This window comes from Oncorhynchus kisutch, linkage group LG11 (genome assembly GCF_002021735.2).
Source record: "Oncorhynchus kisutch isolate 150728-3 linkage group LG11, Okis_V2, whole genome shotgun sequence".
NCBI lineage: Eukaryota > Metazoa > Chordata > Actinopteri > Salmoniformes > Salmonidae > Oncorhynchus > Oncorhynchus kisutch.
Window position 1 is genome coordinate 37,425,114 of NC_034184.2, and position 12,698 is coordinate 37,437,811.

Here is a 12,698-nt window from a genome sequence, read left to right on the forward strand (position 1 = left end):
TTTTCTTTTCTCTCCTTACTACCCCTTTCCCTATTTTCCTTCTATCATTGTCTTTCTACATACCCTCTTCCCTACACTCAGCTCAGAAATAGGCAACAATGTATGTGTGTTCCTTTACACCTTCAGGTTTAGAAGATGTATTTCTAGTTTTACATTGGACTTTTTAGTCATTTAGCAGACACTCTTATCTGGAGTGACTTACAGTTAGTGCATTCACATTAAGATAGCTAGGTGAGACAACCACACACCACAGTCATAGTATGCACATTGTTCCTCAATAAAGTATCTATCAGCAAAGTCAGAGCTGTGGTTATGCTGTGAGAATGTAAGCCAAACTGTTTATTAGAATAGATGCCATATTGTTATGCCATATTATTATTGTAATCATAAAAGCCCTCTCGTCCACACTGTTATACTGGCAGCAGTGTGCTCCTTAGGGTGCATGATTCCCCCTTGTCTGTTCTAAGCCATTGTTTTCCTGTGATGCTGAATTTCACAGTTAGTCTGTCACTGTTCAAATTGGCTCAGTGCTTATCTTAATTGCTTGTGATAATAATAGCTACTCACAATATACAATAATGCTGTGTTCTCCCGTGATATTCAATACAATATATACAAGTTATTAACCAACTAATATAAAAGCATCGTGGGCTTTAAAGTATGTAGATGATGTAGATTCTCAAACAAACTCAGTATGTATATATTTCCTCCCGGTCATGTGTGTGTAATAACCTTGTTATAACCTCTTTCTCCAGGTGGTGTGTGTGTGTGTAATAACTCTTACAACCTCTTCCTTCAGTTGATAACCGTATAACAGCCATATAATAACTCAATGTATTTGTGCTTCTCCAGGTGATGTGGGTGTGTAATAACTGCCGTAAGCAGCAGGAGATCCTCACTAAGCCAGGGGAGTGGTTCTCAGGTACAGGGAAGCCAGGTCTAGGCTCAGGCATCAGTGACCCGGCCATGTGTGGCCTGAACCCCAGTGACGAGAAGCTCCGTTCCCTCTCCCAGGTCCCCCTGGGGCCCCACGACGCCAACTGCCCCGGTGACCCAGGACTGGCACCAGGAATGGACCTCCGCTCACGCAGCGAGCCCCCGTAAGCCCCAGCCACAAACACACACATGGTTCACCTGTACACCTACATAAACATTACTCTCTACTGACATACACCTCATCATTTCTCCCTCTGTCTCTCTTCCTCTCACCCACCAGGAGAAAGCCGGGTGATCAGAACAGTAAAGGTCGAGGGGAGCGTCGACCGGGTCATCCCAGACTCCACACCCAGGTGTCAGTGGACCGGGACCAACGGGAGCGGGACCGGAGAGAGGGCCGGCGGCTGAGTAAGGGCCGTTCTCTGGAACACGACCCTGTGGGAGCGGGGGTCACCCGATGGACAGAAGAGAGCTATCACATAGACCCAAACGCCCCCCGACATTTAGCCCAGCCCCAGCCAGGGGAGCCCCTGGGGGGCAGGCACCCTCTACAGCCCCTGGGGCGAGGCAGGGGGGTTGAGATTGGGTTTGAGGGTGTTGGGAGTGTTGGGGGCCAGCCCGAGGCTATGCTGGGCCAGAGGACGGTGGAGGGGGGTATTGGGGGGCCACAGGACCATGGCCCTCCACATCTCCAGTCCTCAGAACTCAGGGAACCCCCTGGGTCAGCCCCCGTCCCCGAACACGGCCCCCTCCTGCGCCGGTCCAAACGGGAAAAGGCTGAGAGCATGCTGCGAAATGATTCGCTCAGCTCGGACCAGTCAGAGTCTCTGCGGCCGCCACCGCCACGGCCCTACAAGTCAAAACGTGGTGCTGGGAAGAGACAGACATCAGTCAGCAGCTCAGAGGAAGAGGGAGGGACCACGCCAGAGTACAGCAGTTGTGAGGACGCAGAGATCGAGAGTGCCAGTGAGAGAGGTGAGACAGGCTCCAGTGTAAAAGTTTCCCATAGACACAGATCTAGTTTCAGCATACACTCCCCAAATCGTAACCATAAAATATCAAGGAAGAGACACAACCCCTGACTTCAGATCAGCTTCTAGGGCCAGCTTTATCCCATACTGTGAAAGAGCTTACCAATACTGAATGCATCCCACACTGCAGTGAAAGAGGTAAGAGAGTGTGGTAAGATTGTTTTCAAGACATGCTGAGCACAATTTTAAATAAGCGCTCACTCATTGTGTGTGTGTGTGTGTGTGTGTGTGTGTGTGTGTGTGTGTGTGTGTGTGTGTGTGTGTGTGTGTGTGTGTGTGTGTGTGTGTGTGTGTGTGTGTGTGTGTGCTCACCACAGTTTTAACACACTCACACATGGAAAGTGATTGTAAAAAGTACCGGCTGCTCAGCCTCTGTCTGCTCTCTTCATTGTAACAATCCAAACTCCAGGTTGCATCTACTTTATCGCAGGTAAGTAATCATAGGAGGTGCTTATGAGATTATTCGATGAGAGATAGTGGCATTTGATTAATGAGCTCTAAATGTGGAGATGTTCTTGTACTGTATATAATGTAATATATTGTGACATAGGGTGTACTTGAGCTCAGCTTGTTTTTTACGTGATCAAACACATTTAGTTAAGTTACTCAGTGGATGTGTTTTGGTTGTTGAGTGTGTGCGTGTGTGACTGCATTGAGTGTTTGTATGTGTGTGCAGTAGTGTGCGTGCGCTTGTGTGTGGATGATATTCTGGCCATGGCTTGGCCTGAGGGGATAGAGTCCCAGGCGGGCAGGATAGGTTGACCCTGTCCTACCCCCATGTGACACTGCGTGACAGAGCTGGGACACAGGCTGCAGCCCTGGAGCCATGGGAACAAACACTGGATGCTTCTATAACGTCGTCATGTCTCAGCTATGTTACTGCAAATGCTAACCATGTCCTATCTCTTTACTTCAGGTCTTACCGTATCATAGCCATGTACTTTTAGTTTGAAGCGAACCATGCCGCTGTAAACAACTATGTCCTAGCCATTTATGTTTATGCTCTAACCATGTCCTACAGTTCTAACTATAGTCAGAGCCTGTTATGTTTAGGCTACATACAGCTCACCTAGAGACATCACATTTGCGAGCAGAAGAAAGTAGATACTATTGTAAACCCAGCACTGTTTCGAATGGGCTTCAGTCCACTTTGATTTAATGCCATTTGTTCCACATGCCAACCTGGATTGAAACCAGACGAAGCTCTCTAATGACTAATCGATCATATGAGAGAAGAAGAGGGGATTTGTCCAAACTAGTTCTAAACACACCAGCGCAGTAGCGAGCCATGTTTCCTTTTTTAGCTCGGTCCGAGATGGGTTGAGCACAGAAGGAGTGTTCAGGCATTCAAATCTTTCTCTGAGTGCGTGTGCGCATACTTTCAGTTCGTAGGTGCGTCACAATGTACGTAAGGACAATGGCAGTAAGGCTGTTAATTGATTTCCCTTAACTAGACGTCCTAGTGAAAGTTTGCTCAATATTCACGAAGAGCTCAACAAACATGCATCACATGGAGACTCTTTTTCTTTCCTAATCACTAAGAGGAGTATGGGGTCAAGCCCTGGGTGATTCTGGTAAAGTGTCATGTCTCGAAACAAAATATTAAATCATCTAACGAAGGTCCAGATCTGGCTCAGCTGTGTATAGTGGCAGCTGAGCTGGTATGTGCTGTGTATACACCTTCTCTTTCCTTGCTGCAACTCCTGGCTCTGTCTTTCTCCGTGTGTGTGTGTGTGTGTGTGTGTGTGTGTGTGTGTGTGTGTGTGTGTGTGTGTGTGTGTGTGTGTGTGTGTGTGTGTGTGTGTGTGTGTGTGTGTGTGTGTGTGTGTGTGTGTGTCTGTGTGTCTGTGTGTGTGTGTGTCTCCTTTCATCTACTTCTACTGGTTGAGTGGATCTCATTTCTCGTGTAGGGGACTGGGAGTGCTACCCGCTGGACCCCACTGTGTGGCATGTAAGTGACTGATTCTTTTTTTGTATCTATTTGAGTGAGTGAGTGAGTGTGATTGAGTGAGTGTTTGTGTCTGTCTATGTTTGTAAGTGTGTGTGAATTTCTATATAGTGTGTGCTTGTCGATTGAGAGAGAGAGAGTGAGAGAGGAACAGAGACAGAGAGAGTGGGTTAGGTATAATGTGGTTGTTCCCAGGCTGTTAGGTTGAATCAGTATATTGTTCACAGCATCCGGTGACATGGCAGCCATCCAAAGAGGGTGACCATCTAATCGGCCGAATCACCCTGAGCAAGAGGAGCGTTATGCCTAAAGAGGCCGGGGCACTGCTGGGGCTGAAGGTTAGAGATCATACCAGACCAGATCACACTTGGGTTAGACTGTGTGTGTGTGTGTGTGTGTGTGTGTGTGTGTGTGTGTGTGTGTGTGTGTGTGTGTGTGTGTGTGTGTGTGTGTGTGTGTGTGTGTGTGTGTGTGTGTGTGTGTGTGTGTGTGTGTGTGTGTGTGTGTGTGTGTGTATGTGTGTGTGTGTGTGTGTGTGTGTGTGTGTGTGTGTGTGTGTGTGTGTGTGTGTGTGTGTGTGTGTGTGTGCGTCCGTGCGTGTCTTAAGTTTGGCCATTGTTTTACTTGACTATGTGTATGTGTATGTGCACATGAATGTCTTCAGGTGGTTGGGGGAAGGGTCACAGAAGCGGGCAGACTGGGAGCTTTCATCACTGTAGTCAAGAAGGGCAGTCTGGCCGACGTCGTGGGACACCTACGAGCAGGTATGCAAAGTGTGTGTGTATGTGTGTGTGTACATACAGTGTGGGTGTGTGTATGTGTGTGTAAATATGTTTGTATGTGTGTGTCGGTTTTGAAGAATGACATTGTGTATTTTCAGGGGATGAGGTTCTGCAGTGGAACGGCAAGATGTTGCCAGGAGCAACCCAGAAAGAAGTTTACAATATCATTCTCAATTCCCAAACAGAACCCCAAGTGGAACTAGTGGTGTCCCGGCCCATTGGGTAAGTCAGGAATAAGAGACTCTTACCTTTGAGGAAAAGACACCGAACCCTAATAGATGCACTATGATTAGGGCAGCAACTCTGTGACGCTTGGTCAACTCTGTGACGCAAGTGTCTTCTGTGTCTGTCTTTGGCACTGGTGAGATCATGCTTAGGTTAGCCCATTGCCCAATTTAATTTCCCACCTTTCTCTCCAAATGGTACATTCATACTTTTCCTCATAGATTTACAAGGAATGGACTGGTGTATGGAATAGGGTGCCCACATGGGCACGGATGTCAGTTCAACTTCTAGTTTTGATTTACATTTTGTTGAGTTGTCAACTAACGTGAATTCAATGTGAAATAACAAAAACAAATTCACCCTGTCATTGGATTTAGGTTAAAAGTTGGGTGAAAAAAAAGAACAAATTCCCTAACGTTGATGACTCTTTGTCAAATACAATCAGATTTCCACATTGATAAAAAAAACTGGTTGATCCCTACGTCACCATTTTTCTGGGTTGAAGTGATGTGGAAACAACGTTGATTCAACCTGCTTTTGCCCAGTGGGTTGAAATTCAAACATCAATGCAGTGCTTTTAATTTCTTAAGGGCGAATGAACGAGTTTACACACGAGGAGAAGGGGGGTGAAACAGAATTGGCCTCGTTTTAATTGGGTATCACTCTTTACTCAGTCCAATCACAGACTGTACATACATTTGGTTATAATTTTGAACAGTTGTTTGTTTCTGACCTGACTTGTCTTGCTCCTTTGTAAAAAAATATGTATTTCCAAACACTTGCAAAGGTTGTATAAAGCCTATCAGTAAGTAAAGCTACAGTATTAAGACCCCCTCTCCTTCCACACAAATTTACACAAGCATCCTCATCCTCCCCCACCCCTGTGACCATAGAGCTGACGAATGCCTAAATTAGTAGACTGCAATAAGGGATTATTGGTTGTAAAAATGTTTCTATGTTGATCCTACTCTTTCTATATTGATCCTACTCTTTCTATATTGATCCTGCTCTTTCTATGTTTATCCTACTCTTTCTATATTGATCCTACTCTTTCTATATTGATCCTACTCTTTCTCTATTAATCCTACTCTTTCTATGTTGATCCTACTCTTTCTATATTGATCCTACTCTTTCTATGTTGATCCTACTATTTCTCTATTAATCCTACTCTTTCTATGTTGATCCTACTCTTTCTATGTTGATCCTACTATTTCTCTATTAATCCTACGCTTTCTATGTTGATCCTACTCTTTCTATGTTGATCCTACTATTTCTCTATTAATCCTACTCTTTCTATGTTGATCCTACTCTTTCTATATTGATCATACTCTTTCTTTATTGATCCTACTCTTTCTATGTTGATCCTACTTTTTCTATGTTGATTCTATTATTTTTATATTTATCCTACTCTTTTAATATTGATCCTACTCTTTCTATATTGATCCTACTCTTTCTATATTGATCCTACTCTTTCTATGTTGATCCTACTCTTCCCTCCTGTTTTTACCTACCAACAGTCAAGACAACACTAAATAATAGTCTTTGTATACTTGTGTTATCCTGTTCTATCAGATGTTAGTGTGACTTTAACTGATATGTCTCTGATTGACTCCAGTGATATCCCAAGAATCCCAGACACATCCCACCCTCCACTAGAATCTAGTAGGTATTTCATCTGTTCTCGCTTCTCTGTCTGTTTCTCTCTCTCTTTGCTTTTCCTTTCTTTCTTTCTTTCTTTCTTTCTTTCTTTCTTTCTTTCTTTCTTTCTTTCTTTCTTTCTTTCTTTCTTTCTCTCTCTCCCCTTCTCTCTCTCCTTCTCTCTCTCTCTCAATCTGTCTCTCTCCCCCTCTGTCTCTGTCTCTCTCTCTCTTTGCTTTTCCTCTCTCTGTCTCTCTCTCTGTCAACTCTCTCTTGCTCTTTCTTTTTGACCCTAGTTGTTAGGGGTTTAACTGGGTGAGATGTGTCTTGTCTTATTTCTGCCCTCACAGCAGGTTCCAGTTCATTCGAGTCCCAGAAGATGGAGCAGCCATCTATATCAGTCATGTCCCCCACCAGCCCCAGTGCACTAAGAGACCCACAGCTAATGCCTGGACAGCTCACAGTGAGTACACACCAACAGACATATGTGGGATTATTATGCATTGGTATATGATATGTATGTGATAGTAATCTGGCTCATAGTGATCATTTCCATTATGTGTGTGTTTATGTGTGTGCTTTCAGATATTGCCCGGACAACTTTCAGTAAGTCAATACCAAAGGATTGTCATGTCATGTATCATGAGTGCAGACATTTGGGGTTGTCTTGTATTTCTATATAGTTTGTAGCCTACGTAATATCATTTAAGATGGGTTGTTGGCTCCTAGTGATCATGATGGGGTGTGTCTCTGTGTGTCTGTGTGCAGGTGAAGCTGTGGTATGATAAGGTGGGACACCAGCTAATAGTGAATGTGGTCCAGGCAACAGAGCTGCCTCCCCGACCGGATGGGCGACCTAGAAACCCCTATGTCAAAATGTACTTCCTGCCGGACCGCAGGTACGTCATCGTAGTATACAGTTGAAGTAGGAAGTTTACATACACCTTATCCAAATACATTTAAACTCAGTTTTTCACAATTCCTGACATTTAATCCTAGTAAAAATTCCCTGTCTTAGTTAGGTCAGTTAGGATCACCACTTATTTTAAGAGTGTGAAATGCCAGAATAGTAGTAGAGAGGATTTATTTCAGATTTTATTTCTTTCATCACATTCTCAGTGGGTCAGAAGTTTACATACACTCAATTAGTATTTGGTAACATTGCCTTTAAATTGTTTAACTTGGGTCAAACGTTTCGAGTAGCCTTCCACAAGCTTCCCACAATAAGTTGGGTGAAATTTTGACCCATTCCTCCTGACAGAGCTGGTGTAACTGAGTCAGGTTTGTAGGCCTCCTTGCTCACACACACTTTTTCAGTTCTGCCCACACATTTTCTATGGGATTAAGGTATGTGATGGCCGCTCCAATACCTTGACTTTGTTGTCCTTAAGCCATTTTGCCACAACTTTGGAAGTATGCTTGGGGTCAATGTCTATTTGGAAGACCATTTGCAACCAAGCTTTAACTTCCTGACTGATATCTTGAGATTTTGCTTCAATATATCCACAGAATTTTCCACCCTCATGATGCCATCTATTTTGTGAAGTGCACCAGTCCCTTCTGCAGTAAAGCACCCCCACAACATGATACTGCCACCCCGTGCTTCACAGTTGGGATGGTGTTCTTCGGCTTGCAAGCCTCCCCTTTTTCCTCCAAACATAATGATGGTCATTATGGCCAAACAGTTATATTTTTCTTTCATCAGACCAGAGGAGATTTCTCCAAAAAGTAAGATCTTTGTCCCCATGTGCAGTTGCAAACCGTAGTCTGGCTTTTTTATGTCGGTTTTGGAGCAGTGGCTACATCCTTGCTGAGCGGCCTTTCAGGTTATATCGATATAGGTGGATATAGGTGGATACTGTGGATATAGATACTTTTGTATCTGTTTCCTCCAGCATCTTCACAAGGTCCATTGCTGTTGTTCTTGGATTGATTTGCACTTTTCACACCAAAGTACGTTCATCTCTAGGAGACAGAACGCTTTTTCTTCGGCTGCATGGTGCCATGGTGTTTACACTTGCATACTATTGTTTGTACAGATGAACGTGGCACCTTCAGGTATTTGGAAATTGCTCTCAAGGATGAACCAGACTTGTGGAGGTCTACAGTTTTTTTTCTGAGGTCTTGGCTGATTTCTTTTGATTTTCCCATGATGTCAAGCAAAGAGGCACTGAGTTTGAAGGTAGGCCTTGAAATACATCCACAGGTACACCTCCAACTGACTCAAATTATGTCAATTAGCCTATCAGAAGTTTCTAAAGCCATGATATCATTTTCTGGAATTTTCCAAGCTGTTTAAAGGCATAGTCAACTTAGTGTATGGAAACTTCTGACCCCCTGGATTTGTGATACAGTGAATTATAAGTGAAATAATCTGTCTGTAAACAATTGTTGGTAAAATTACTTGTGTCATGCACAAAGTAGATGTCCTAACCGACTTGCCTAAACTATAGTTTGTTAACAATACATTTGTGGAGAGGTTGAAAAACAAGTTTTAATGACTCCAACCTAAGTGTATGTCAACTTCCAACTACATAGAAAAACAAACAAATATGTTAACTCCTCTCTCTCTCTCTCTCTCTCGCTCTGTCTGTCTGTCTGTCTGTGTGTTTGTCTGTTTGTGTTTGTGTTTGTCTGCCTGTTTGTGTTTGTGTGTGTGTGTGTACGCGCACTCAGTGACAAGAGCAAGAGGAGGACTAAGACAGTGAAGAAGAGCGGAGAGCCCATGTGGAACCAGACGTTTGTGTACTCCCACGTCCACCGCAGAGACTTCCGCCAACACATGCTAGAGCTGACCGTGTGGGACCAGCCTCGCCTACCTGACGAGGATAGCATGTTTATGGGCGAGGTACACACACACTTACATACACACAGATACAGACACTCAGGCAAACATTGAAGTTGATGAATTGCTTTCATTGACCTTGTGTTTGACTGATTGTGCTAATATTGGTTACGTTTAGATCCTGATAGAGCTCGAGACAGCCCCATTGGATGATAAGCCTCATTGGTACAATCTGCAAACCCACGACGTGTCTTCCATCCCTCTGCCCCGGCCATCGCCCTACATGCCCCGCAGACACCCCCACACCGACACACCCAGCAAGAAGCTGCAGCGTAAGTCACAGACAGGTCTATGTGCGATGTGTCTTCACAATATATTTCTTTGTATTGTACAGATGTAGAATCTTAATTTGATCACACTCTTGTTGCTGAGAATTTTCCTGCACCACAGGAAATGCAGATAAGCTTTGTGATTTACCTAAATTCACTGAAAACCCACACTAACACAGGGTTACATTTGAACAATATTGCACTTTTCATGTAGCCTACTTTTGGCCAGCTAGTAGCCTAACTACCGATTTTGCAACATCATGGACTAAACGTACAAATCCTGTTGCTGCAGGATTATTTTGATCTGACAATATAGGTCAAATTAAGATCCTACATATGTATGTGGTCTGCTTATCCTTTGTGTGTGTGTGTGTGTGTGTGTGAGAGTAATGTGTGTGAGTTTGAGATATTACAGTATGTATATAAATGTAGATTGTGCTTGTGTGGGTGTGGGTGTGTGTGTGTGTGTGTGTGTGTGTGTGTGTGTGTGTGTGTGTGTGTGTGTGTGTGTGTGTGTGTGTGTGTGTGGGTGTGTGTGTGTGGGTGTTTGTGTGTGTGAGAGTAATGTGTGTGAGTTTGAGATATTACAGTATGTATATAAATGTAGATTGTGCTTGTGTGGGTGTGTGTGTGTGTGTGTGTGTGTGTGTGTGTGTGTGTGTGGGTGTGTGTGTGTGTGAGAGTAATGTGTGTGAGTTTGAGATATTACAGTATGTATATAAATGTAGATTGTGCTTGTGTGGGTGTGTGTGTCTTCATGTCTGTCAGCATACATGTCTCTATCAATGTGGTCTGCTTACTGCATTCCTTCTGTCTATGAATGTGTGTATTTATGTGACATCCACCATTGTGCAGGTTCTCAGCTCGTTACAGGGCCTGAGTATAATCAAATCAAATGTATTTGACAAATGCCTTGTAAACAACAGGTGTAGACTAACAGTGAAATGCCTACTTATGGGCTGTTCCCAACAATGCAGAGAGAAAAATAAATCAAATCAAATCAAATGTCTTTGTCACATACACATGGTTAGCAGATGTTAATGCGAGTGTAGCGAAATGCTTGTGCTTCTAGTTCCGACAATGCAGTAATAACCAACGAGTAATCTAACCTAACAATTCCACAACTACTACCTTATACACACAAGTGTAAAGGGGTAAAGAATATGTACATAAAGATATGAATGAGTGATGGTACAGAACGGCATAGGCAAGATGCAGTAGATGGTATCGAGTACAGTATATACATATGAGATGAGTAATGTAGGGTATGTAAACAAAGTGGCATAGTTTAAAGTGGCTAGTGATACATGTATTACATAAAGATGCAATAGATGATATAGAGTACAGGATATACATATACATATGAGATGAATAATGTAGGGGATGTAAAGATTATTATATTATTATATATTAAGTAGCATTGTTTAAAGTGACTGGTGATATATTTTACATCAATTCCCATCAATTCCCATTATTAAAGTGGCTGGAGTTGAGTCAGTGTGTTGGCAGCAGCCACTCAATGTTAGTGGTGGCTGTTTAACAGTCTGATGGCCTTGAGATAGAAGCTGTTATTCAGTCTCTCGGTCCCTGCTTTGATGCACCTGTACTGACCTCACCTTCTGGATGATAGCGGGGTGAACAGGCAGTGGCTCGGGTGGTTGTTGTCCTTGATGATCTTTATGGCCTTCCTGTGACATCGGGTGGTGTAGGTGTCCTGGAGGGCAGGTAGTTTGCCCCCGGTGATGCGTTGTGCAGACCTCACTACCCTCTGGAGAGCCTTACGGTTGTGGGCGGAGCAGTTGCCGTACCAGGCGGTGATACAGCCCGACAGGATGCTCTCGATTGTGCATCTGTAGAAGTTTGTGAGTGCTTTTGGGGACAAGCCAAATTTTTTCAGCCTCCTGAGGTTGAAGAGGCGCTGCTGCGCCTTCTTCACGATGCTGTCTGTGTGGGTGGACCAATTCAGGTTGTCTGTGATGTGTACACCGAGGAACTTAAAACTTACTACCCTCTCCACTACTGTCCCATCGATGTGGATAGGGGGGTGCTCCCTCTGCTGTTTCCTGAAGACCACAATCATCTCCTTTGTTTTGTTGACGTTGAGTGTGAGGTTATTTTCCTGACACCACACTCCGAGGGCCCTCACCTCCTCCCTGTAGGCCGACTCGTCGTTGTTGGTAATCAAGCCTACCACTGTAGTGTCGTCCGCAAACTTGATGATTGAGTTGGAGGCGTGCATGGCCACGCAGTCGTGGGTGAACAGGGAGTACAGGAGAGGGCTCAGAATGCACCCTTGTGTTGTGTTGAGGATCAGCGGGGTGGAGATGTTGTTACCTACCCTCACCACCTGGGGGCGGCCCGTCAGGAAGTCCAGTACCCAGTTGCACAGGGCGGGGTCGAGACCCAGGGTCTCAAGCTTGATGACAGGTTTGGAGGGTACTATGGTGTTAAATGCTGAGCTGTAGTCAATGAACAGCGTTCTCACATAGGTATTCCTCTTGTCCAGATGGGTTAGGGCAGTGTGCAGTGTGGTTGAGATTGCATCGTCTGTGGACCTATTTGGGCGGTAAGCAAATTGGAGTGGATCTAGGGTGTCAGGTAGGGTGGAGGTGATATGGTCCTTGACTAGTCTCTCAAAGCACTTCATGATGACGGAAGTGAGTGCTATGGGGCGGGGCGGTAGTCGTTTAGCTCAGTTACCTTAGCTTTCTTGGGAACAGGAACAATGGTGGCCCTCTTGAAGCATGTGGGAACAGCAGACTGGGATAAGGATTGATTGAATATGTCCGTAAACACACCAGCCAGCTGGTCTGCGCATGCTCTGAGGGCGCGCCTGGGGATGCCGTCTGGGCCTGCAGCCTTGCGAGGGTTAACACGTTGAAATGTTTTACTCACCTCGGCTGCAGTGAAGGAGAGTGCGCATGTTTTGGTTGCGGGCCGTGTCAGTGGCAATGTATTGTCCTCAAAGCGGGCAAAAAAGTTATTTAGTCTGCCTGGGAGCAAGACATCCTGGTCCGTGACAGG

General features: G+C 44.6%; 1 protein-coding gene across 6 annotated transcripts in view; it reads left to right on the forward strand.

Annotated features, from left to right (window-relative positions):
• LOC109899716 (regulating synaptic membrane exocytosis protein 1) overlaps positions 1-12,698 on the forward strand; it is an 81,112-nt gene that overhangs the window by 43,135 nt on the left and 25,279 nt on the right. For all 6 annotated transcript variants that reach the window (XR_004211622.1, XR_004211623.1, XM_031835703.1 and 3 more), the window contains exons 5-16: positions 853-1,100; positions 1,217-1,911; positions 3,878-3,918; positions 4,143-4,253; positions 4,580-4,679; positions 4,796-4,919; positions 6,538-6,584; positions 6,911-7,023; positions 7,146-7,166; positions 7,329-7,459; positions 9,237-9,408; positions 9,524-9,677. Coding sequence is in view for 4 of the 6 variants with exons in the window: in XM_031835703.1 (XP_031691563.1) it covers positions 853-1,100; positions 1,217-1,911; positions 3,878-3,918; positions 4,143-4,253; positions 4,580-4,679; positions 4,796-4,919; positions 6,538-6,584; positions 6,911-7,023; positions 7,146-7,166; positions 7,329-7,459; positions 9,237-9,408; positions 9,524-9,677 (1,957 nt within the window). In the remaining 2 variants the exon portion in view is untranslated. The remainder of the gene's footprint in view (positions 1-852; positions 1,101-1,216; positions 1,912-3,877; positions 3,919-4,142; positions 4,254-4,579; positions 4,680-4,795; positions 4,920-6,537; positions 6,585-6,910; positions 7,024-7,145; positions 7,167-7,328; positions 7,460-9,236; positions 9,409-9,523; positions 9,678-12,698) is intronic.